Source organism: Sceloporus occidentalis, unplaced genomic scaffold (assembly GCF_023333645.1).
Source record: "Sceloporus occidentalis isolate IW3139 unplaced genomic scaffold, rSceOcc1.0.p SCAF_39, whole genome shotgun sequence".
In the NCBI taxonomy this organism is placed as follows: Eukaryota; Metazoa; Chordata; class Lepidosauria; order Squamata; family Phrynosomatidae; genus Sceloporus; species Sceloporus occidentalis.
The window spans coordinates 2,573,663-2,600,615 of record NW_028317019.1 but is presented as its reverse complement, the minus strand read 5'-3'; the positions used below and the strand labels follow the sequence as shown (position 1 = coordinate 2,600,615).

The 26,953-nt window shown below is 43.7% G+C and overlaps 2 protein-coding genes across 2 annotated transcripts in view; one reads left to right on the top strand and one right to left on the bottom strand.

The window, feature by feature from the left end:
- LOC149290406 (uncharacterized) overlaps nucleotides 1-26,953 on the bottom strand; it is a 53,078-nt gene that overhangs the window by 12,839 nt on the left and 13,286 nt on the right. Inside the window, exon 3 of the mRNA XM_089489201.1 lies at nucleotides 11,278-11,282. Within this exon, the coding sequence (XP_089345327.1) occupies nucleotides 11,278-11,282 (5 nt within the window). The remainder of the gene's footprint in view (nucleotides 1-11,277; nucleotides 11,283-26,953) is intronic.
- LOC149290407 (uncharacterized) lies at nucleotides 1,244-6,487 on the top strand. Its single transcript, XM_089489205.1, has 2 exons — nucleotides 1,244-1,297; nucleotides 5,301-6,487. The coding sequence occupies exons 1-2, from the start codon at nucleotides 1,249-1,251 to the stop codon at nucleotides 6,032-6,034; spliced, it is 783 nt and encodes a 260-aa protein (XP_089345331.1). The 5' UTR covers nucleotides 1,244-1,248; the 3' UTR covers nucleotides 6,035-6,487.

Genomic DNA, 26,953 nt, shown 5'->3' with positions numbered 1-26,953 from the left:
CAGTGTTGCACCATGTGGAATCGGGCTAGGAAGCAAATGCCCACCTCTGCATAGGCCCAACGGAGGCATATGTCATCTGTGTGTGTCATCAGCAGGATGCTGTTCTCTGTGTCTTTGAGTGCTGCAGGGCTTCTTGCCAAGCCAATCCTAACCCTGGTCCCTTTTCTCAGGACCTTCATCTGGGCCTCCTTGTACACGGCTTTGGGGCCTCTCTTTCTGGAAGTGACCCAAGTGCAGGACCACCAGGACCCCAGACCACCTGATGGCCTACACAAAGGCCAAGCGGAGGGAGTTGGGCTCCAAGAGAAGAAGGCTGCCGAGGTACAACAACTCTTTGGTGAGTCAATGTCCTATTAGCTTCATCTATGTCACTGCTGGGCCAATTTATGAAAGGAAGCAAATAAAGTACTGTCCAAGTTTGGCAGAGACAGTCCTGGTTAATCCTCTGTCATCCCAATATTTCGAGGGCTTTTAAAATGTCCTGGTTTCTCTCTTCTCCTCCCACTTTCCCAATTCTTCCGCTCATTTCAGTTTCTGCATAATGATTGCCAAGGAGTTTGCAACCCATCAACTCAAAAGTGGGGGTTGGAGAAGAAAGAAGGGGGCAGGGACTTGCCCTTGCTAGGAGTCTGAGGCAAAAACAAACTGTTGTGCCCTTTCCCACTTGTGTGATCTTCTTCATAAACAACTTTGTCCATCTTCACCACTTTCTGATGTTGCTTGTCCACATATGTCTTGTTTTTTCCATCTGTGCAATGTTGGGGGATATGGGAGAATGTCTCTGGATCTAAATTGGGGGTGTCCCCATGGCCTTCAAGCCCACAGTGCTCCCCAGAACTGCTTTTTAAAAATGACATTTGCCTCTGAAATTTGGCAACAAATGGCTAAATGCACTATAATCTTTGGAGGCTAAATGTACTATACCTGTTGGGATAGTCAGTATTCTAATCTATCATTAATACCCCAGCCATGGCCTAAATTATATTGTATATTACATTGAAAGAATTTGAGACAAACTGGATCTCAAAGGCAGTAGCTTTTTTCTTGCTGACAGAATTTAAAGTTTATTTCCTGGACTAAATTCTGAGGTGATCAAATAATTTTTGGGATGCATCTTGTGCTTCTCCCTCCCCTTTTATTAGTCATTCTCTGGATGAGGGCTATTTTCTATTGCAGGTGACCTTTGCAGAAGTGGCGGTATATTTCACTGAGAAGGAATGGAAACTGCTGACGAAAAAGCAGAGACTTATGTACAAGGATGTGATGATGGAGAATTACGAGAATGTGGCCTCTGTGGGTAAGGAAGCTGAATTCTTTGCCCTTACTATGAAGACTGAGGGCCCTTTCATTCTGCATTATCATGGCACTATGATTCCACTTTAGAATTATAGAATCGAAGACTTTATACAGATAACAAGGACCATATAGTTCAACCCCTTGCCATGCAGGAATACACATTGAAAGCATCACCAGCAGATAGCCATTTAGCCTTTGTTTAAAGACCTTCAAAGACCTTTAAAGACCTTCAAAGATGGAGCGCTTTAGAAAATAATAATAATAATAATAATAATAATAATGAGATGCCACCATTCTCTGAGGGAGGATACTCCACTGTTGAATAGCTCTTACTGTCAGGAAGTTCCTCCTAATGTTTAGGTAGAACCTCTTTTCCTATGCCTTGCTTCCATTGTTCTATGTCCTTTGCTCTAGAGCAGCAGAAAGCAAGCTTGCTCCATCCTCAGTATCTCTTCAAATATTTGAACAGGGCTATCCACTCTTAACCTTCTCTTCTCCAGGCTAAACATTCCCAGATCCCTAAACCACTCCTCATAGGGCTTGATGGTTTCCAAACCCATCACCTTTTTTATTGCTCTCCTTTGGATAAACTCCAGCTTCTCAACATCCTTTTTGAATCGTGGTGACCAGAAATGGACACAGTATTCCAAGTGAGGGTCTTACCAAAGTAGAACAGAATTGCACTGTTACTTCCCTGAATCTATAACACATAATCAAAGAGTTGAAAGAAACCAGAAAGGCCATCCAGTGCAACCCCTGCCATAACACTATACCCATATTTATGTAGCCTAGAATCACACTGGCCTTTTTAGCTGCTGCATCAAACTGTTGACCCAGGTTCAAGTTGTGGTCTACCAGGACTCCTAGATCCCTTTCACACATAGTTTGTCGTAGCAGCTTTCGTGAAATCTTGGAATTTGTAGTTTAGTGAGTCACTCTCCACTTTCTAAGGATTCTAAATATCCTATCCTAAACTGTCAATTCTAGGATTTTGTGGGAAGGAACCATGGAGATAAATGCTTTTTGACTCCAAATGCTCCTCAGCCCATCCCTGACCAAATTTCCTGGCTTTTTTGGCCCCTCTTCCAGCCTTTTGAGACTCTGGAGAGACTTCTTGGGTAAAATCCCTCTGTTGGCCCTACAATGGCTTAGAGAACAATGGCAATGTTGTGTAATGTTTCTTTTCCTACCTGAGCTTGCTTAGTTCCATGGTTGGTTCAAGAGGCCCTTTGTTACCCAGAATGCTGGAATCTGGGGAGGACAGCCGCAAGTGCTGTGCTTTTAGGGGAATTTGTTACTTAGCTGAAAGGAGATATAAAGTTTGGTTGGGGCAAAAGCGACCTCGGGATTCAGCTTAACTATACCAGGCCTGGAAACACACAGAACTCCAAAGGCATTTGAAATAGGATTTTTTATTTTCTTTTGAGGGGGAAAGCATAATACACACACACGTAAGTGTTCACAAACACGCACAAGAACTAGAGAACAGGTGGGAGTGATCAAGAGATGTAAGACTTTCATAATGGTAATACTTTACCTACGTGGATCTTGATTCCAATTGCTGAGGGTTCGAAATGGAAAGAGAAGTCAGGAGCTCATGTGACAAGTGGGGCTGGCGACTGCATTGAGGTGCTTAGCCACGTAAACTAACAGACTGTCTGTCTGTAATTGGACTGAAGTCAAAGAACAGCCAGTCAGGGCAGATATTTATACTGGAATTGTTGCTTGGGGGCAGAAACCGAGTGTCCAAAAGGGTTTAAATCGCTTTAGAATGTGTCCTGGGAGCAAGAATGGTCTGAAACCAAATTGAATGCAATGGGTGCTTGGAGCAAATAAATCAGACAAAAAGGATTAGCACTATGGCTCTCAGTCCTTCTTGGCTCTGAATTCCTATCGTGTTCACAAGCCAATATACACCACAATCTGAGGGTGACACTCCCAGATGCAGCTCAGCAATAACATAGCAGAGTACAGAAGCAAATATCCAGATATAGATATTGGCAACGCACTGACCACTTTTTAGACTAAAAATCTATCTCTCTTGAGTTACAAAATAATACAAATATTTGCAAGCTTCACCATCTCTTGTACGCACAACTCCAATTAAATCCACACCAAACTGCCTGTGAGCTGTATTGGTTGTGAGTCATATACTGGTACCAAACAGCATGAAGTGACCTCTGCAGTTAGCTTGCATCATGCCTTGGGCTCTGACTCAGCACTCTATGGCAGTCTCACAGGATATGATGCCACCTGTCAATCAAAGTATATTTGGACATGTTTCATGGAATATTTTTTCAACAGTTCTTTGACTATCAGCTTCCACTGATTCCCTCAAGGCAGTCCCCATCCAGCCTCTTCTTTGCTAGCTCTTATGAGTAAGGATGCAATTGTTCCATGGATTTAGGGGCATAAGCAGCAGGATCATGCTTGGGTTACTCACAGCAAATTTATTAATTTAATCTCAAATAAGGAGGGGTTAATGAGGGCTAAATCATGGGGTAACACTCTCCTTTCTTACCGTATATACTCATCTATAAGTCGAAAAATTTATGCTAAAAAGTTGGTCCCAAAATCCTGAGTCGACTTATAGACAGGGGAATACGGTAATGTGGCTGAGAAAAATGGCGACCGTGACTTTGCAGCCGAGGGTGTCCTGAAAGATGTGCTGCCCAGGAGCCACGAGGGAGGAAGGAAGGGAGGGAGGGAGTGATTGAGTGAGTGAGTGGAGGTTTACTGGCAATTGCTTTTGTCCAGGGAGGCTGTCTTGCAAAAGAAACTCTGCCCTCCCTCCCTTCCACACCTGGCTCCTTGCCTCGCAGCTGCAACTGTGGAGGTATCCCTGCTGGTCTCCTTGCCTCTCTCTCTCTCTCTCTCTCTCTCTCTCTCTCTCTCTCTCTGTGTGTGTGCGCGCTCCATGGGGACAAAAAAAGAGCGATCTCCCGTCTGTTCCTTTGCTTGTGTGTTTGGGCTCTATATTAGGCGTTTCTTCCTCTCTCCCCTTTTTCTCAAGCCCTGGGAGAAGCTGGCTTGGCTTGGCTTGGCTTGGCTGGCTGTTTTTAAAAAGGCAGACTGCAGCCCTCAAACATTTTTGGGGAAAGGAGACAGGGGGGGAAATGTCTGCTCTTTGGCTGTTTTTAAGGGGGCAGAAACTAAAGAAATTATAGCAAACGTTATTGTTCCACTTTAAGTAATTTGGCTGCCTTGTGTTGCACCCTGGGACTTGTAGTTTAGAAAGGGGAATTGAGAGAGCTCAAGCAGTGGCTGAGAAAAGGAGAGAGGGGGAAAACTCTTTTTATCTGCTGTTTTTAAACCTAAGACTCACTGGAGCTGGAGAGTCTGACTGAGAGGGAGGGAGCCTCTCTTTCTCCCCCCCCCCAAAAAAAATAAGAAAACAGCAGCTCCTTGAGCTAGATTTCTCAAATAAAGAATCAAAGGGATGGGGGGAGAGAGAGGGGGGGAGAGGGAGAGAGAGAGAGAGAGAACTGTGGGGATGTGGCAGCAGTGATGGTTCTTTGAGCACCTCACAGAGCACCATGAGCCAGGGAGACCAGGGCAGCAGCTCTAATGCCTCACTCAAAGGAGTGCCAAGAGACAAATGGAGCACAGGGGACAGGAAAAGAGATTCCACCTCAACATTAGGAGGAACTCCTGACAGTAAGGGCTGTTCCACAGTGAAACACACTCCCTCAGAGAGTGGTGGAATCTCCTTCCTTAGAGGTCTTTAAAAAGAGGCTGCATGGCCATCTGTCAGGGATACTTTGACTGAGAGTTCGTGCATAACAGAATGGGATTGGATTGGATGGCTTTTGGGATCTTTTCCAACTCTATTATTCTGTGATGCAGAGGGAGTGGCTGCCACCTCGATTTATCAACGAGTCATATTAAAATCCATAATTTTTACCCCCAAACCTACCCTCGATTTATACATGAGGTCAACTTGTACATGAGTATATACGGTAACTCTGATTTTCAGTCTTATCTGTCATTGTCCTTCTTTACAGAAGAACATTTGAGTCATCAGAGACTCCACACAGCAAAGACGTCACATAAATGCCACCATTGTGGGAAACGTTTTGCTTACAAGTCAATCCTGGTCATACATCAGAGAATCCACACAGGAGCAAAGCCATACAAATGCCAGCATTGTGGGAAATGTTTTTCTTCGAAGTCATACCTAGTGATACATCAGAGAGGTCACACTGGAGAGAATCCATACAAATGCCAACATTGTGGGAAATGTTTTTCTCAGAGGCCAAACCTAGTGAGACATCAGAGAGGCCACACTGGAGAGAAGCCATACGAATGCCAGCATTGTGGGAAATGTTTTTATATGAAGGGAGGCTTAGTGAGACATCAGAGAGTCCACACAGGAGAGAAGCCATACAAATGCCAGCATTGTGGGAAATGTTTTTCGTCGAAATATTACCTAGTGATACATCAGAGAGTCCACACTGGAGAGAATCCATACAAATGCCATCATTGTGGGAAATGTTTTTCGTCGAAATATTACCTAGTGATACATCAGAGAGGCCACACTGGAGAGAAGCCATACAAATGCCAGCATTGTGGGAAATGTTTTTCTCAGAGGTCAAGCCTAGTGAGACATCAGAGAGTCCACAAGGGAGAGAAGCCATACAAATGCCAGCATTGTGGGAAATGTTTTTCTTCAAAGTCACACCTAGTGAGACATCAGAGAGTCCACACAGGAGAGAAGCCACACAAATCCGAGAAGTGAAATGACATTATTTTTCTCAAGAAGGAATACAAAGAATATATTTTCAATCCACTGGTGATAAGAAAAGGCTCTTGTGATTTTGTGTTAGGTTTGTCTGTCAATATGTCTGTTTAAGTTTTAAAGTTATATTTCGTTAAGTTTAGGTTTTAATTCCTATTAGTATATTTCTTTTCTTTAGTTTATAAATTTGGCTGGGGATTATGGGTTGTGGAATAGGTTAGCTAGATGGAGGGGTGGGATTTGTTGCAGCTGGCTAGAATAGTTAAGGGAATTATAGCTTTTGGAATTTGTGGATGTTGGATGAAGAAAGTTGGTAGTCGGTATTAACATAAAGAGGGCTAGTTTCTGGGCATGGCAAAGGGGGCTTTTTTAGCTATGAGGCGAAGACTGTGGGAATTGGAGGTGGGGGCTAGGTTTGGAAGAGGTTGGAGTTTTTGGTTTTCGGGATTTAATGTATTCTTTGGCTTGGGGAGGGCAGCTCTGATTTAAAAGCTGAATTTCTCACTATGTGTTCTTAATAAAGTTCTTTGCTGTTTCAACACACTGGACTCATTGATGGACAGAAGTTGTGAATTTGCACAAAATTGACACTTTCTTTTCTCCTCAGTCCTCAGCTCCATTCCCAGCCATAAGAACAGAGGCAAACAGACAAACACACACACAAACACACACTCACACTCAGAGAAACAGAGCTATATGTACAAAGCAGAGCCTTCCCAGCCTTTCTCTCCTGAGTCCAGCTCCGCTGGTTGGGCTCCATTCTGGAAGGAAGGAAAAAAGGACGGAAGGGCGTACTCCTTCCCTTCTTCCAAAGGCCGAGAGTGGAATAAGCAGCAGCAGCAAGGGCCTTGCGATCCCTGCGCATACTCAGGAGGGGCCTTTGGTTGCTAATGTGCATGCAGAGTGTCAGCCTCTGAAGCCACTGCTGCCCTCACAGCCTTCTCTGAGGGAGGGAAGTGGAGGAGAGCCCTTGTTTGTTTGAAGGATTGGCTGGAGGGTCTTCTGGGGGGGGGGGGGGTGGAGGGTTGTAAGAAGGAATGAAACCCCGATTTCCCCCCAAAGAAAGGCAGGGGACCTGCCAGTCCGCCTCTCCCTCTTTCCTTCCCTGCCTCCTCCTTTGGGGGGTCCTTGGGGCCCAGGTACTTGGGAGGTTATTATGAGAAAAGAGGGCATGGGGGACCCTTGGAAAGAGGCATGGCCATGGAGGGGAGGGGGATCTGAAGGTAAAAGGGGGTTTGAGGAGCCCCCTTCCTCCTGGAAAGTGAGGCAGAGGAGAGACCCTCCCTTCTGATGCCTCATTTGGGGGAGATTTTTGTGCCAAATAAAGAACATCACACAGCAGAGTCTTCAATAGCATTAGATCAATCAATCATTTTTTTTATTAATGCTTAAGCCAAAGGCTATTCGCATGATTAAAATGTAAAATCAGTGACAGAAATTCAGAATTATAAAATGCTCCATCAAATGACTAACATCCAAATTTTATACATTAAACATAATAAAATTCCAGACAATTAAATAAAACAACATTAAAAACAACTTCAAAGTTCAGATAAGATCATCCCCATGACAATCAACTGCAACGTCTGCTATTACCCTTGCCCAAATTTTGGCTGCTGCTGAGGCAAACAGTGAAACCTTATAAGTTACCTGAGAATCAATATCAGACAGGAGAAAAAAAATCTTTTCAGAAATGGTATTAGACTGTAAATTGGACAGAATAGATCCCATAAATTTAGTTCTTGGATCAGTATATAATGAGCAGAAAAGCAGATAATGAGGCAAGTCCTCGATTTCTGGAGCTCCACAAATACATAAACGGGAATCCGTAGGTGTGTGTGGATATCTACCATCGATCATGGCTGAAAGCATTGTTTGAAAACGAAGAGCTGTAAAAGCCTGCCTAAGCTTTGGGAATGTAAGCTTCCCTAGGTAAACAGCAATCTGATGGTCCAATTTATATAATCTAAACCATTTGGAAAATGTCGAATTGTTAATAGCCAGTCTATCCAGATACACATCATGGTTAAAAATGTATTCACGAAGCTTCTCTCTTGAATTCCAGGTAGAAGGATTTTCAGTTAGAACAAGATATGATTCAAGCAACCTATGGTATCTTAAACTCCAGACTTTGCAGCTTGGTAAATGTTGGAAACACAACTTAGGAAAAACCTTAACCGGAGAACCTATTACAGATCTCCAGTAGTTAAATGAAGTAAATTGAAAATGAGCTCTGATGGAAGGGAGGCCGACCTCAGCCCGAACCAAAGCTGCAGATGTGCCAGGTGAAAGTAAGAGCAATTTCTTGGAAAATGTATTCTGGATGGCCTCCAGTTTCACCAATTGGGAATCATCCCATCCCCACACATATAGGATCTGAGCTATAACGTTACTCTGAAATACTTTTAGAGCTGGTGTGACCAGATGACCCCCTGCCTGGTTGTAGGATCTAAGGATTGCTCCAATAGATCTCACAGCCATTGCTCTACTAGTTTCTATGTGGGACCATTTTAATAGGTCCTCTGCCCCCAACGTAGGGAACAGTGACCTTCAGCCCAACCTTGACCAGGAAACGATCCATGGTCCATGGCAATGCGGAGATAGGGACTACCTCCATCCACGGATGTGCCTGTTCTGTACAGAAGACCACATCGAGAGTATGACCTGCACAATGCGTGGGATCAGAGATTGTGATGATCTCCTGGGGTCCAAGCAGCCAAACCACAGCCCTGTTATGGCTCTTAGCCCAGCAGACCCTTAAATTCCTTAAATTACGCTGCCTCCAAACAGTGAATTATAAGAGGATTTCCCTTAACCTACACTGGGACCGGTTAAGGAATCTTATTTCTACTTCTTTACTGATCTTCCCAAGCATCAACCAAGCAAAAACATGTGTAAAAGGAGCATCGAGTAGTAGATACTACAAGGAGATATTCATTATAAATAATAAATATAACTAAATTATAAGTCATGCAAGATATTTCATACAAGGGATTAAAACAAATAAATGAACCTAAGCGTCCAATTCTGAGACTAACTTCCAAGATCCGCTCTTTAACTCTCTCTCTTGATCTCCAACTGACACAATTCCCCCAACTGTCTCTTGGTCTCTCAGGGCTTATAGCTCCTTCTCACGGAAGCTTCCAGAAGAACCTTTATCCTGGTCTCTGATTGGTCAAGAGAGCCTTCCGTAGCAGTGATGTCATTCTGCATTTGCATAAACCTCCCTTTACTGCCTGAAGAAGATCTCAATTGACTGGAGCCCTGTTATTACAACAACAACAACACCCCCCCCCCTTTTCCTTGGAAGAGATTCACAACTATACCTTATTTTCCGGTTGGGAAGAACAGGAGGATTCCAGAGGTTTCCATTTCCACTAAGATTTGGAGCTCCCAAATGTCCATGGAAGAGGCTTCCTAAGGCATGTGCCAGGACAGAGCGGTAATGGGGGCTTCTCATGGGTGAATTACCATTTGTCAGCTGAACTTGGGACTCGGGGTCCCTAAGAAGAGGAGTTGCCCAGGCCCCCAGAATCCCCTCTGAGCCTCCAGGAGAGCAAGACTCAGGGAAGGGACAGTCTGCAAGGGGCTGAGAGCCGCTTGGACCAAACCTTGAGGGCACTTTCCCAAAAGCTGGCCAGGATTGGTTTCAGGGTCTGGCATTTTCCTCTCAGAGGACCATCAGGATCTCAAAGACCACTCCCCATTTTGGATATCATTTTTCGACTGTGCTGCCCTCAGTGGAGATTGCTTGCTCCTAAGGTGGCATGGAGGTGAGCATGGAATACACAGAGAAGATGGCTTTTGTAATCTTTTCCACCATTGAGCTTACCTTATGTTGTCTTCAAGCCTGTTAGAAGAGAGCAGGAAAGTAATTGGGAGGAGAAAGCAAAGTCCCACATTTGCTCCCATAAGCTCCCCCTGAAACTTTTCCCAGCATGCCCTAGTCCTCAGTCTCCCTTCCAGGCTCCACCGTTTCCTCGACAGATGGAAACCTTCAAGGGAGAGTCCTTGGGGGTCAAGCCAAGCTCTCCTCTGCTTCCCCAAGGCCTCCTTCTCCATCCACTGCTGGTCTTTGGAAGGGAGACCTAGACTGCTCTTGGGAAAGTTACTTTTGGAGAGACAGGGACTCCCAGAACCTCCCACTCTGGCTCTAATATTAAGTATGTCAGATATCTGCAATGAACTGGGCCAGGTCTTACGCCAGGAGTGGGGATCCTGGGGCCCTCGCTCTCTATCTCCATTAAGAAAAAGACTGATTCATCATAACTAGGGCCATGTTTCATACTCTTGGGATGGGAAGCCAGGAAAACAGAATGCTTCAAAGAATTCAAAGGTTTATTGGATGGAGATAGAAGTGCAAGATGCCTTAAAATCATATGTTTTGAATCAGACAGCATCAAAGGGGGCTCTAATAGTTTTACAGGACAGAATCTGGATAGATTCTCCCTCCAAAGAAAAAGTATTTCACACTTCCACTTTCCTTTCTGGAAATGCTGATGCCTCAAGGGCGGGATTCTAAGCAAAACAAGAGATAAGGTTTGAACTGCTGTGCAATTCGGAGGTCAAGGTTTGTACATGGTTTTTGATACGATTTAATATTTTCAAGGTGCAACTGTATAAATGGTTTAAGTTTAAAAACTTTGCATTGTTTTGAATTAATACTGTATTAAATTTATTGTTAGCCACCTCGAGTCCCGATATTGGGAGAAAGGATGGATGTATATAAATAAAATAAATAAACTGGAGATCCTTTGGAGATCCATGGGTTTCTTGGTGTAAATAGCCCTCCATCAAAAGAGACAGAGACTGAATGAGTCTGTCCAGAATTGCTATGGGTCATTTTTGGCACCTGGGTTGTATCTCCATTGCCCAAACCTAGCACTTTGACACCATGAAACTTCCAGGACTCTGTCCAACAGAATCCTGGGATTTCTTATTTCATGAAGTACTTCGAATAATATAGAAACTCATGGAGGACTGCACTGGGACTCTCTGCCAAGCATCCAGTTCTAAGCACCCCATTCCCAGGTTTCTCTGGGGTGGATCCACAGCCGGTAACATGGCACCAAACTGCTACAACTGGATAATATGTATAGGACTTTGGTTGCCTACTTTCTGGTGTCCCTCCATCTCTCTTATAGGGTTGTGAATTCAGGTCCTGAGGTTTGTGAGCTAAAACCTAGACCTGGGGCAGGGCCTCTAGCGATCTCTTTCAGCCTAATGCATAAATTACAAACTACAGTCGCTCACAGTTTGTCATTCAAATCTACTCAAGATGCAAGAGCGGAGCTCCTATTGAGGTAGTGTGGGGCAGGGGGAGGTATGGCGGTGGGAGAAGGGACTTGCGTTACAGAGGAAGGCGAGATCGATGCGTCATATCTATCTCTCCTTCCGGTCCCCCTCCCAGCCAAAAGGACCTGAGGGTCACTCCAACCGTACCACAAACCCTGTCGCTGCTCCTGTGCAATGCCAGGTCGATTAACAATAAGACCCAAATAATACACGATCTGCTAGAAGATAGCAAGTGCGACCTGGCTTGCATTACCGAGACCTGGCTTGGGCCTGAGGGAGACACTGTGTGGGCACAGGCCCTCCCTGCCGGGTTTTCAGTGAAGGACCAGACCAGGTTAGGTGGGCGGGGGGGGGTGTGTGGCCTTGGTACATAAGAACACCTTGTCTCTTACCAGGAACCACATCTGTGAAACTTCCTTTATCGAGTGTATTTACCTGACCCTGAAGGCTAGGGATAGTCTAGGGATTTTGTTGGTGTATCGGCCACCCCGTGCGCTAACAGACTCCCTTAACGAGCTGACACAGTTGGTCGCAGAGCTGATGCTGGAAACACCCAGGCTACTTGTCCTGGGTGACTTCAACATCTCCGTCGCGGCCAACTATGTTCCACCCGGTGCGGCTCAGGAATTCATGGATACCATGGCGGCCATGGGCCTGTCCCAGCTGATTTCTGGTCCTACGCATTTTGCGGGAAATACACTGGATATGGTTTTTTGTACGGATGCGGAAAATCCGTGGGCGGAAATAACTAATATTTCCCCCTTGTCATGGACGGATCATTTCCTCGTGGAGGCAAAAATCAAGGCTTCTACCCAGATCCCCCCCGGGGGTGGTGGACCTATTAGGATGGTCCACCCTCGAAGGCTGATGGAACCCAAAAGGTTCCAGGAAGCCCTAGAGGGTCATATGGTTGGAAGTGACGGCAACTCTGTTGATGCCCTGACTGGTATCTGGGATACCGGTCTCTCTAGGGCTATATACAGCATCGCTCCCAAGCGCCCTCTCAGGCCCGCTTCCAAACGTAAGCCCTGGTATACGGAAGACCTCCGGGCAAGGAAGCGGGTCCTGCGACGGCTAGAGTACCGCTGGCGGAAACACCTTTGCTTAGCCGACAAGGCTCTCCTAGACCACCTTTTGGAGGACTACGGAGAGGCGATACGAGCAGCTAAGAATTCGTTCTATGGTGTTCATGTCACGTCCGCGGAGTCACGTCCAGCAGAGTTGTTCAGGGTGGTCAGGGAGCTAACTCAGCTCCCTCCCACTCTGAACCAGATCCTTGAACCTTCTAAGGCCTGCTGTGACCAATTTAACAACTTCTTCGTGGATAAAACCTCTCGGATAAGTGAAGGTCTTAACGTTGGCATTAGGGCAGAACCAAGAGTAGAGGCATCCAGAGCCTCCGTGGACTCTATTAAACTGGATCAGTTCGAGTTGGTCAGTACCGAGGATGTGGACAAGATCCTTGGAAGCGTTCGGAAGACAACCTGCTCTCTCGATCCCTGCCCCTCATGGCTAGCGGCCCAGGGGGGACCGGTGGTAACCTCGCTGTTACACCGGATTATTAATACATCTCTGAGGGATGGGCAATTTCCAACCAGCTTGAAATTGGCCACAATAAAACCGCTGTTAAAAAGCCCTCCCTTGACCCCCTGATACACAGTAATTATCGGCCAGTCTCGCTGCTGCCATTTTTAGGGAAGGTGATCGAGAGGGCGGTTGCAATCCAGCTTCAATCGGTCTTGGATGAAACGGATTATCTGGACCCATGTCAAACTGGCTTTCGGGCGGGTTACGGGGTTGAGACGGCCATGGTCGCCTTGGTCGATGATCTCCGTCTGGGCATCGACAGGGGAAGCGTGTCCCTGCTGGTGCTCTTGGACATCTCAGCAGCTTTGGATACCATAGACCATGGTATCCTTCTGGAGCGCCTGGCAGAGGTGGGAATCGGGGGCACTGCGCTCCAGTGGTTCCGATCCTACCTCTCTGGGAGGTTCCAGATGGTGCAGCTGGGAGACGTGTGGTCCGATAAGAGGGTCCTTACATCCGGGGTCCCTCAAGGAGCCATTCTGTCTCCCATGCTTTTTAACATTTACATGAAACCGCTGGGAGAGATCATCTGAAGCCATGGGGCTCGGGGTTATCAGTACGCTGATGACACCCAGATAGTCTTCTCTATGTCTCCGACTGATGCAGTGACTGAGGATGGCGTCTCTCCTCTCGTGGCCTGTCTGGAGTCGGTAATGGTCTGGATGAGGGAAAACCGACTCAGTCTGAATCCAGAGAAAACGGAGGTACTTGTGATAGATTCCCCTGGTCCAGGAATGGCGGTGGTTCCACCTGTCCTGGACGGGATCACGCTTCCTGTGAAGGACTCCGTGCGCAGTCTGGGGGTGCTTCTTGACTCGTCGCTTCACCTTACAGCTCAGGTGAATGCGACGGTCAAGAGCACCTGTTATCAGCTTTGGCTCATTCGCCAGCTGCGCCCATACCTGGCCCAGAGGGACCTTGAAACGGTGGTACATGCTCTGGTAACCTCTCGATTGGATTTCTGCAATGCACTCTACATGGGGCAACCCTTGTACCAATCCCGGAAGCTACAGATGGTACAGAACATGGCAGCCAGACTGGTCACTGGTACTTCCAGGGCCAGTCATATTACACCTGTACTCAAAGACCTGCATTGGCTGCCCATCCGCTTCCGGGCACAATACAAGGTGTTGGTTATAACCTATAAAGCCCTACATGGCTTGGGCCCAGGTTATCTTGAGGACCGTCTCTCCCCATACATTCCGCCCCGCACCCTCAGAACATCTGGGCAGCAACTATTGAGGGTCCCTGGGGCTAGATTAGTCTCCACTACAAGGAGATCATATTCCATCATCGCCCCGACCCTCTGGAACACGCTGCCCATTGAGCTCCACTCGGCCGCCTCCCTTGCCCAGTTTAAGAGGGAGTTGAAAACCCTCTTGTTTCGATCTGCCTTCCCCAATACAAACTCCAGCTAGCCTCCCCCCTCTGACAGCAAGGGTAGCTGGCTGATGGGGTTTTTAATATTGTTTTTAATGGTTTTGTATTTGTATTGTTGGTTTTGATAGGTTTTTTTATATTGCACTGTATTGTATTGTTTTGATTGTTGTTCACCGCCCTGATCGTAGGAAGGGCGGTATACAAATAAAATTTTTATTATTATTATTTATTTCCTGTGTAGAAATGAAGAGAGAAATTTTTAAAGGTCTGTTCCCAGATCAAGGGGAAATGAGAGAATTATTCTTTCTCACTTGTTTGGAGAGACAGGATAAAAAGCGTGAAGTCGAAGGCTTTCATGGCCGGCTTCCATAGCTTTTTGTGGGTTTTTTGGGCTATGCGGTCACGTTCTAGAAGAGTTTCTTCTGATATTTTGTCAGCATCAGAGATGCCAGCCACAGATGCTGACGAAATGTCAGGAAGAAACTCTTCTAGAACATGGCCACATAGCCCAAAAATCCACAAAAAACTAAGGATAAAAAGCATTTAATTTAGCCTCCTTCTTTCTAGCCAGATGGCGAATGCAGGGTATAGTAGTGAGCCCTTGTACCACCACAACTGAGACAAAGCAAGAAACTGAACCAGTCCATAGACCCGTGCAATTATTCTAGTTGAAGGCCGGTTACAAAACGGCATTTGGGACGTCCGGAGGACGTCCCATTTTAAAAAAGGGGCGTCTCTTCTAGACGCCCCTGGGCCTAATACGGACTCCGTCCGTACAAGATGGCACCGGCCCTTCTACATGGCCAGCGCCATCTTTGCGTATCGGACGCTGAGCGTCCGTACGCGTCGCGTCCTTTGTGACGTAGCGAGTGCGCCCCTGGCGCCTCACTACGTCGCAAACGCGACTCTAAAAGAAGCTCCATTTTGGAGCTTCTGTTTCGGTCTGCACGGGAGCCACGCTGTGTGGAGGCTCCGGCTCCCCCATGGACTAACCGGCGGCGGCGGCAGACCGCCGCAAAGCGGCGGTCTGTAACCCGCCGAAGAAACCAATGAATGAATCCTTGCAAATTATAATAAGCTACTGCTCTCACATCTGATCTAGATGTTTGCACAGAGATCTTTCCTCTTTCCTGGAATTGGGCTCCCTCCAAAATTGAGAAGAGACAGCCTCCACTCCTGTCTGAAGATCATGCATTAAAACTGGAAGCTCAATGCCAGGCCCTGCTGTATCGTATCTTTACTGACACGTGTAAAAAGGACAAGGAAAAACACATGTTACAGGAGAAGAAAGCAAATAAGACCTGATCCTTTCTGGTCAAGGTTTAGGTCCTGGGCAAAAGAAGGGAAACCAGGATTTGACTTGGGAGTTAGCGAATGTTGTGTGGCCTGCCCTGCCTGCCCTGGGGCCTCCCTGGGGACCAAATCCATCTCCCTTCTCTTCCCCCTCAGTCAGCATTCTCACAAAGGAACCAAATTTAGGGGTCTCCCATCAGCATCTTCAGGCACCCACCTTTCCTTTCCTTTCCTGCCAAGGAAACCCAGAAGGAGCCCTTCTTCATAAGCAGCCAACGACCAAAGCCACCAGCCTTCTAGAACCCTATTCAGGCTCCAAGCCAACCACTAACAATGGTCCAAGTTCAGGGCTGCTTTAACTGTCTGGCTGAATGCTAGGGAATTCTGGGAACTGTAGTTTTGTGAGATATTTAGTCTTCTCTGTCAGACAACTCAGATGCCATAATAAACTAAAATTCCCAGGATTCCCGAATACTGAACTAGGGCAGTTGAAGTGGTTTATTTCTGCAAACTGGATTATTTCTGCAATGTGTTTTTGACCTCTGTTACTATTTGAGCATCCACAAGGCTCTCTGGGTTTGAAGGGAAGATTCATCATCATCATAATTTCTGCAGTGTTTTTGAACCAGATCTGAGAGAGCCCTGCAGCCTGGATCTGCCCAAATCCCAAATATTGCCCTCTCAGCAAAGCCTGGAGATATTAACCTTTAAGGACCAGAACTCCTCAAAGGCTGACTTTCCCAATCTCTCCTGAGAGACCCTCCTGGACCTAGAGCAGCCTCAAAGGAAGGGGTCCCATTGAATGGGGGGCCCATGTCTTTCTGAGTCTGTGGGTCTGGAGGAAGAGGACTTTTTTTCCAGGACCCTCTTCCTAACCCACAAGGCATCTCTTAGCATTTGCCCAACATGCAAAGATCAGGCAAGCAAGATCTGCTTTGCTGTTTGAAAAAAAAAAGATGGAAAAACAATGGGCCCTTGATATCCTCTGGGATTTGGTTTGGATAGTAAAATCCATGGGTGCTCAAGTCCCATTATATAAAATGGGTGACCTTGGGTAAGTCACACTCTCTCAGACTCAGAGGAAGACCAATGGCCAGCTGGAAGGCATACAACACACACACACAAACACACATCTACATGATGAAAATGGCATTCATTCTGGGCCATGAAACCCACTGCGGGGGAACCTTGGGCAGCAGACACTCTCTCAGCCTCAGAGGAAGCCAAAGGGCAAAGTGGAAGGCAAACCTGAAGGCAAGAAAACCCTGGGAATAGGGTCATTAGACACGAGTTCAAGGCACGCAGCACACCCCCAGCCCCCAAGGCACACTCTCTCAGCCTCAAATGATGGCAATGGTAAACCCTCTGCAACAAAATCTACAAAGAAACTCCTGTGACAGTGTTGCCTTGGGGTCCCCAGAAAGGAATTGAAGGCACACAATTCTCCCCCAAAGTCTGGGAGGAAAAGGAGGAGGAAGGCTTAGAGGACGGGAGTGAGGAAGAGGAGGAGGAGGAGGAGGAGGGCTTAGAGGAAGAGGAGGAGGAAGAGGAGGGCTTAGAGGAAGAGGAGGAGGAGGAGGAAGGCTTAGAGGAAGGGCCTGAGGAGGAGGAGGAGGAGGAAGGCTTAGAGGAAGGGCCTGAGGAGGAGGAAGAGGAGGTGGAGGAGGAGGAGGAGGAAGAGGAAGAGGAAGGGCTTATAGGAAGGGCCTGAGGAGGAGGAGGAGGAGGAGGAAGAGGAAGAGGAAGGGCTTATAGGAAGGGCCTGAGGAAGGGGAGGAGGAAGGCTTAGAAGAAGGACCTGAGGAGGAGGAGGAGCAAGGCTTAGAGGAAGAGCCTAAGGAGGAGGAGGAGCAGAGAGACCTCTGGAGGATTCTGTAGAGGAAGAAGAAGGAGAAGAAGAAGGGGCTCCTGAGCATACGCAGAGGCCTCTGGGGGAGAAGCCACAGGGAGAAATCTCCTGGTTGTGACTTATTATTACTATTATTAGTAGTAGCATTAGTATTATTAAATTTTCTTTATTTATCAAGACATGGAAACACATATTAATAAAGAGTATCTCAGTGAGTCTCTATATTGGAGCATCAGGAATGATTTTAGTTGTTGTTAAGGTTTGGAAATGCTGTTTGGGGTCCCTTCTGACTTTGGGGCCCTTTCATCCTCCATTTTGGGTTCCCTGAAGGCCTCAAACTGCCAAGTGCTGAGGCAGAGGCGGCCATTTTGTGTTCTGGCGGCCATTTTGTGCTGTTTGTGAATGTGGAGAAAATTGTTCCAGATCCTTCTCTGGAGCCTCAGTTGAACAGAGGCCTCTCTTTCTCTCCTGAGGCTCCAGAGTCAGAAGGAGGCCAGGCTCCTTGGGCCAAAAGGAAGGAAGTGTGTCTTTTTGTGTGTCTTTTGTGTGTCTCATACAGTTGTGCTCCTTATGGGGAACATGGGTTTTAAAAGGGATCATAAATGGGGAGGATAGTTTTAATACAAGCCTTATTCTTCTTCTTCTTCACAAACATTGGGATTTGGCTTCTAAGAGGAGGCTAGTCCCCAAAAAAGGCCAAAAGTGGCTCCTTTGGGAGGTTTTAAAAGTCTCTTCAGTTTCCTTATTAATAGATTTTTACTCATGAAGGAAGTTGACAAACCAGACCAGCTCATATTATCAAGAATGAATCAAACAAACAAACAACAAAAATAAGGATTAGACAGAAAAACAAAGTGCTTAGTTTTTGAAAGTAAAACCATTATTAAGAGGGTAAAACCAGACTTGGGTGCTTCAACCCTTTTACAACCAGCTCAGGCTGTATCTGCACTGCAGAAATATTCCAGTTTGAAACTGTGTTAACTCTCCTGGCTCCTTCCTGTGGAATCCTGGGATTTGTAGTTTGTTGCGGCACCAGAGATCCAGAGCCACCCAAGGCTAGGCTCTCCAGGGCTCTCTTGGCCCTCCTTTGCTTGCGAATACAGTGGGCTTCTGGTATGCGTTCCGGACCCCCCCAGCGTATACCAAAATCCGCATATGCTCAAGTCCATGTGCACCAACATTGGGGACAAAAGTCCCTCACCCCTCCTCCCCTCCCCAACTTTTTCCCTCCTCTCCACCACGGTCGGGGGAAAGGCCACGTGGGGGTGTGGGAGACCAAGAGGCCTCCAGCCCACCATCCGTTTATTCCGCAGAGATGGCAGTGATTGCAATGGTGGCAGGGAAGAGGAGGCAGAGGAGCAGCGCCAGAGGCCTCCTCTCCACCTCAGCCTCCACGCCCCTGCTGCTGCCACAAGGTCAGAGCAAGAAGCAACACCTCAGCTGCCTTCTATTTTTTTTTTTCCAATATATTTTTATTGGATGTAGGTTGAAAGTTACAAACAAGCTATTTGTCATTGTTTATCGTCAGCAATCTTATGTATCATGTTACATAAAGGAAAAAAGGAAACCTAGTAATTTAACAACCAAAACATCCTCTTGTTATTTTTTTCTTTCCCCTGATATTTACAAAAAGAAGAGAAAAAAAAAAAAGAAAAAAGAAAAAAAAAGGTGTAATAATCCCAAACAACAAAAGTGTAATATTTAATAAAAAGAAAAACCTCTCCTTCCCCCTATCCCATCTATAGTATTTTCACTTGACATTCATTTAAGCTTTTTCTCCAGAGAATTTCTTTACCTATAGCAGTCTCTTTGTCTGCTTCTTGAAATTACCTGACCTGTGTTTCAATTTATATACAAATTATCTTTGTATATATATGTATATAATTATTCACTGTGGACCAATGCTTAGTTTCTTCTATTGTTCATTTTGATTAATCTAACTTGACCGATATGTGAACTTATATTAATTGGGGTGTAAAATAATAATTATAATATCTAATGTACCGGCCATAAATTAATGAGACCGTCAAAGGGGGTATTTTTTAAGAAAGTATTAAAAATGAAAAATAATAATAATAATAATAATGTAAATATATATATATATATATATATATATATATATATATATTATATATATATTCCCCCCTCCCTATCATTTCTAATTTATAAGAATTGCTAATTCTTTTGTATTCTCATTTTCAGTTCTTAATTTTTTTTTATATATATTTTATGACTCTTTATTTCTTTAAGATGTCCACACTTATGACCAATATTTTTCACAAAAGATTTTAAAATTATTCCAATCACTGTTTGTTTTTTCAGCTTCATTTCCTCTTATAATGTTTGTTAACCTATCCAATTCCATCATTTCTGTAGATTTTTTCAGCCAATCATCTATCGAGGGGATTTCTTTATTTTTCCACATTTTTGCATATGCGATTCTTGCAGCAGCTATCAAATACAATAAAATCTTCAAATGTTTCCTTTCTTCTTTACTTTCCAAAATACTTAATAAAAATAGTTCTGGTTTAAATTGAATATGTATACCGAGAATTTTCTGTATTGAGTTATGTATTACCTTCCAATATTTGTTTACTTTAGTACAGGTCCACCACATGTGATATAATGATCCAATCCTTTTATTACATTTCCAGCAATTACCCTTCCCTTTTTTATTCATTTTAGCCAATTTACTAGGTGATAAGTACCAACGATGTGTCATTTTAAATATATTTTCTTTTATATCCATTGAGGTGGTAAATTTGATATCATTACCCCAAAGCCTTTCCCAACTTTCCAAATTCAAGGGATGCCCTATATTTCTTGCCCATTTTATTGTGGATTCTTTTATAACCTCCTCCTCTAATTCTCTTTCTAGAAGTAGTGAGTATAATTTAGATATTTTTGATTTATTCGATTTGAAAATAATTTTATCTAATTCATTTTCAGATTTTGAGATTCCTTTGTCTTTTAAGTCTATTTTAAACCTCTCCTTAAGTTGTCTATAAGGAAACCAAGAACACATATAATTCTTTTCCCGTAATTCCTCTACTGATCGCATCTCAGGTTCTTGATCATCCCATTTTAGTAAATCTGAGTATCTTACTGAATTACCTTCCTTTGAAACTATCTCAATTTTCCATGCTTCCTGGGGTGATATCCAAATTGGGATCTTAGTGTAAAATTTTGTTTTGATTTTTTCCCATACTAGCAATAATGATTTTCTAATGATATGATTTTCAAATTGTTTATTCGCTTTTATTCTATTATAGGCTAAATACCCGTGCCATCCAAATATTTTGTTAAAACCTTCCAAATTCAGCATTTTTTTATCTGTAAGAGAGATCCAGTCTATAACCCATATAAAGGCACACGCAAAATAATATAATTTAAGATCTGGAACACCAAAACCACCTCTGTTTTTCGAATCTTTCATCACTTTCCATTTTATTCTTGGTTTCTTCCCTCCCCATATAAATTTCGAGAGTTCTGTTTCCCATGGTTTGAATATTCTGTCATTTTGTATAATTGGAATATTTTGAAATAAAAAATTTAATTTGGGTAATATAGACATTTTAATTGCCGAAATTCTACCCATCAAAGATAAATTGAGAGTTTTCCACCTTTGTAGATCTTCCCTTATTCTTTTCCATGTTATCTCATAATTGTTATCAAATAATTCTGAATTCTTCCCTGATAATATTATTCCTAAATATTTAACCTTTTTATTGGGTATACATCCTATATCCTTCTGTATTTTTTCTATTTCTGTTTTAGACATATTTATTGACAAAAAGTTGGATTTTGTTTTATTTACCTTTAGTCCCGCGAACTTCCCAAATTCTTCCATCTCCATCATTATTTTTTGTATGCTTTCTCTAGGTTCTTCTACTGTTAAAGCCAAATCGTCAGCATACGCTCGTAATTTGTATTCTATATTTCTAATCTTTGTTCCTCGAATTTCTTTGTTGTTACGAATTTTGTTAAGAAGTACTTCCATACATAGAATAAATAATAAAGGAGAGAGAGGACAACCCTGTCTTGTTCCTTTCATAATTTTGCAATATTCTGATAATTCCCCATTAATTATAATTTGAGCTGATTGCTTATAATATATTGCTTTGATCCATTTTAAAAAAATATGACCCACATCTATGATTTCCAGTAACTTAAACATAAAATTCCAGTTAATTGAGTCAAATGCTTTCTCGATGTCCAAAAATAAAATTGCTGCTTTTATACTAGGGTTTTTTTCATAATATTCCACCAGATCTATCATTGTTCTTAAATTTTGTCTCATGTGCCTATTGGGTAAAAATCCAGTTTGGTCATCTTTTATACAATCCTGTAAAATTTTTCTTAGTCGTTTTGCCAATATTGATGTGAAAAGTTTATAATCTAAGTTTAACAAAGATATGGGCCTAAAATTTTGCGGTTCCATTAAATCTTTATCAGGTTTAGGAAGTAGAGTTATGAAAGCATTTGACCAAGACTCCGGGATTCCGTTATTCTTAATATCATTAAAAGTTATGTAGATCAAATTAGATAGTTCTTCCTGTAATTTTTTATAATAAACTGCTGTAAATCCATCTGGTCCAGGAGCTTTCCCTTGTTTCATTTCCTTAATTCCTTCCAATATCTCCATCATTGTAATATTAGAGTTTAACAATTCTTTCTGCTGATTAGTTAGTATGTTTAAGCCATGATTTTGCAAATAATTTTCACACTTTCTTTCCCAATTTTTATTACATTCCTTCTCATGATATAATTTGTTAAAGAAATTTATAAATATTTTTTGAATCCCCTTTGAATTTGTTACTATTTCTTTACCCTCTTTCATTTTCAGGATCATTTTTTTTTCTCGTTCCTTCCTCAATTTATATGCTAGTAATTTCCCAGACCTATTTCCCCCTTCAAATTCTTTTTGTTTCAATCTTTGTAATTTTTTCCCGATTTGCTCTGTTATTACTTCCCCCAGCTGGTCCCTCAATAGTTTGATTTGTTCTGGAATTTTACTGTTTGTAAGATCCTTGCTCAATTCTATTTCTTTCATTCGAATTTGTTGGTTTATAAATTCATATTTTTGTCTTTTTTTCTTATTCCATTCTATGTTTTTCTGAATAAAAAACCCACGCATCACAGCCTTAGATGCTTCCCATACTATTTGAGTATTTGTACCCTTATCTAGATTCTCTGCACAATAGTTTCTTAAATACTCCTTTGCTTGTGAGACAATTTTTTCGTTGCTTAATAAAAATTCATTTAATCTCCAGGATCTTTTTTTCTTTTCCCTCTTAAGTTTCAATGTTATTGGGTTATGATCCGAAAATTTTTTTGCCCTTATCTCTGTTTCTAGTACATCACTCATTACTCCTGTTGATACCAAAAAAAAGTCGATTCTAGAGTTGGATTTATGTGCTTCTGAGAAATATGTATATTCTCTAGATGTTCCATTCAATAGTCTCCATGGGTCAATTAAAGTCAGTAGTTCAGACATCTTAAAGAAGGAAAGAGGTAGTTTGCCGTGATTTTTCTTTATTGATTTCTTTTTGATTGATTCCCTGTCCACAGATGGATTTATTACCCCGTTCCAGTCCCCGAAACATATATAATTTTCATATTCTAATTGAATTAATTTGTTTGTAAGTTCCTTATAAAAGTTAGCTTTATTTTCAAGAGGTCCATAAACATTCAATAAAAAAATACATTTCCCATCTATTTGAGTTTCAACCCCTATATATCTTCCTCCCTCATCATTGATAATTTCTTTAGCTTGAATCTGATTGGAAACATAGATTGCTACACCACTTTTTTTTTTACTTTTCGCTGAAGCAAACAGCTGGCCTAGTTTATGATTGGTCAAATATTTCACATCTTTTTTTCTAATGTGTGTTTCCTGGATACCACATATTTGCACTTTCTCTTTTTCTAGTATGTGGAAAATCTGCCTTCTTTTATGAGGTGAGTTTAGTCTGCATCAGAAGAATACAGTTGAGTACGTAATAAAATAAGATAATTAAATAAAAAAATAATTAAAAACTAATTAAAAATGAGAAGTAGCTTGGCTTAGTGGACTGAGTGTTGGACCAGCACACTCATGGCTCGGCCATAGAAGCCCACTGGGTGACCTCACGCAAGTAGGGTTGCCATAATTGTCCACTATTACCAGGGACAAAATGTAGGACAAATTCGAGACCAAATTATAGGACAACTGCAGGACAAAACTCAGCCCAAAATGTAGGACATTTAAGGTCCTCAATTTTTCTTAAATGTCCTACATTTTGGGCTGAGTTTTGTCCTGCAATTGTCCTACAGTTTGGTCTCGAATTGCGTGTGACACTTTCTCAGGCTCAGAGGATGGCAATGGCAAACCCCCTCTGAAAAAAGTTGCCAAGAAAACCCAAAGATAGGTGAATGTCTTAGGGTTGCCATAAGTCAGAAACAACTTGAAGGCACACAACAACAACAACGCATAATAAAATATAGTACAGTACATGCAATATAGCTGTCAATAAGCCATATGAAACGAATGTATGTAATACTGTACATTTTCTTGAATGTTCTGTCTGTTGCAGTGCCTTGTTGTCCTTTGCCGTTATGACATTGGGTCACTTCTTAGGCGTGCGGTGTAGTCTCTTCTTTGGAGGTTTTTAAACAGAGGCTGGATGGTCATCTGTCAGAGGTGCTTTGGTTGTGAGTTCCTGCATGGCTGAATGGGGTTGGATTGGGTGGCCCTTGGGGTCTCTTCTTCCAACTCTAGGATTCTATGATCAATTCTCTGTCTACTAGGTAAAAATAATAGACACATTTACCAGCATGATCACTGTCCAGAGTGTTGAATCCATCAAATGGATTAAGCTAGTCTTTTTGTGTAAGCATAGTTGGAATGGAGGCAGATGCACCCTCAAAATTCCATAGTGTTCAGCCATGGAAGTAAAAATGGTGTCAAACTGCTTTATTTATGCACCCTTTAATCTCTTTCTTATACTTCGCAGGAACAATTATTTGCAGGCTCATTCCATCCAGTCCATTGTTGTGGGCCTTTGAGTCCAATGTAAAGTCGAAGGTGAAGTCAAAGGCTTTCATGGCTGGCATCCATAGCTTTTTGTGGGCTTGTGGGTGAGCCTAGGTGACTCCAGCAGCAGCTCCGAGACAAGTTGTGTCAGATCGGCTAGGGAGTCTGTTAAGCAATGGGGTGGACGGTATACCAACAGAATCCCCAGACTTTCCCTGGCCTTTAAGCTGAGGTAAATACATTCGATGTGGTCCATCTTACAGATAGTTATCCTGGCCAAAGCAAGATTGTCTTTATGGTCCAAAGCCACTTTCCCCATCGCCCACATCCCTTTACCTGCTCAGTGATGGAGAACACGGCTGGTAAGGCCTGAGCCCAGATGGCTGAGCTATCATCACCCGGCCAGGTCTCTGTGAAGCAAGCCAGGTCAGCCTCTTTGTCCAGTAGGTGATCATGGACTATGTGCGTCTTATTTTTGACTGACCTGGCATTACACAAGAGCAGGGAAAGGTTCTGTGGTTAATTTGGTATGCTCTCCAGCTCTATTGGGATAGCAGGGTGAATGGAACGGGAGAGAGATATCAAACATCAAACGACATTTCACCCTGTTAGCGCCATATCTTCCGTTACCCCACACAACTTGTATAGCCACTCCATAATCAATATCCCTTGCCTCCCCCAAGTCACCATCTGAATGATATTCTCCTTGTCCATGCCCATCTCCCTCCAAGTGTCCCACCACAGATCTGTCCAAGAACATAAGAAATAATAGTACACAAGGAAAAAGAGAACAGCCAATTGGCATCCTCTGGCCTTGGACTGGTGAGGGTTGTTCCCGGGGCAGGCTGAAGGGACCCTTTATAGTGGCACCCACAGCCACAGCCACCAGTCACCACCGTGTTCCTGCCACCGGGAACCAGGGATGTTAAGGGAGAGAAATCACAATAGTACCATCTCAATTCTTCAGGCAAGAAGCATCAGGCTAAAGTCACAATGGGCCAGTCTCCAGGTATGGAGCACCAGCCTGCACTCATAATAGTCCCGTCTCAATCCATCAAGCAAGGAGCATCAGCCTGAGATCACAATGGATTAGTCTCAATCCTTCAGACAAGGAACATCAGTATGAGCACCCAATGGTCCTGTCTCAATCCTTCAGGTAAGGAGCATCAGCCTGAAGTCACAAAGAACCAGTCTGAAGTCACTATTGTGACAGGCAATCCTGAAGTCTCCATTGTGACAGGCAATCCTGAAGTCACTATTGTGACAGAAACAAAATTCAAAATGACCTGAATAAACTGCAAAGCTGGACCAAAGCTAATGATATCAGCCTTGTGGGAAATGCTTTGCTCACAGTTCAAACCTTTCAGTTCATCAGAGAGTCCACACAGGAGAGGAACCTTGGAAATGCCATGGAAGTTAAAGTGGTGTCAAACTGGATTACTGCTGCTGTGCGGATGCAGCCTATGTGTTGCCACCTGGCCCACCGTATAAGCCACCAGATGGCAATGCTCTCCTGGCTCCCTTTGTCACAAGACTCTCTTTTCTCCTCTCTGTCTCCTATTCCCCAGCTCCTGGTGAAGTTTTTGGGGCCAGGATTAAGAAGCGAAGATGCATGTGGGGGGTATGGAAGCAAACTTGGCAAGCAATTGCACTGAAGCCAACTTGTTTATTTCAGCCTGAGCTCCATGGATCTCCATCCTCTTCTTCAGACTCCTTGGTGAAAGGCAGTCTTCCCAGCAGAGAAGGCCAGGTCCTCCTATAGACTGGGATGTTTGGACCTCCTCTGCTGGAAATGGAGGCATCATCGTCCCAGGTGAGGACCAAGGTTCATCCTCTTCAAATCCCACAAAAGGCTCCTGTGAAATGCCCGAGACTGAGAAGGGAAGGGTCTCCCTTCCTTCTCCCTACAAAGAGAGAGAGACAGACAGTGGGGCTGGACTGGGAAGGGCTACTGGATCCCAGGCTGAGGAGGAGGGACTGAGCATCCTCTTCTTCCTTTTGGCAGCCATTTTCCTCCTGGGAATGGCCTAGGCCCCCTCCTCCTCCTCCTCCTTCTTTCTCCTCCTTCTTCTGGAGGGACTGAAGAGACAGTTTTCTGGCAGAAACTCTTGTTTTTACGAGGGAAAAAAAGCTGCTCACTGGGTACAGATTTTTGGGTGATGCTATCTATCTAGGGTTGCCATAAGTGAGGACCTCCAAACCGGGACAAATGTAGGACAAATGCAGGACAACATTTTCAAATGTAGGACACATTTTTTAAAAATGGAGGACAAGCAAAAAATTGAGGCTTTTTTAGAAATGTTCATATAAATGCATGTTTCTTAGGCATGATCAAAATGGAGGACATTTTGACATTATTCGTAGACAGATCACGGAAATGTACTTCCCTTTCTGGCCAACCCCCTCTCCCCATTCCAAACAGCACATTTGAGCATTGAACATGGCTTTATTTTAACATTGCCTCTTGCATATTTCAGAGGCTTATTCCACAACCAAACCC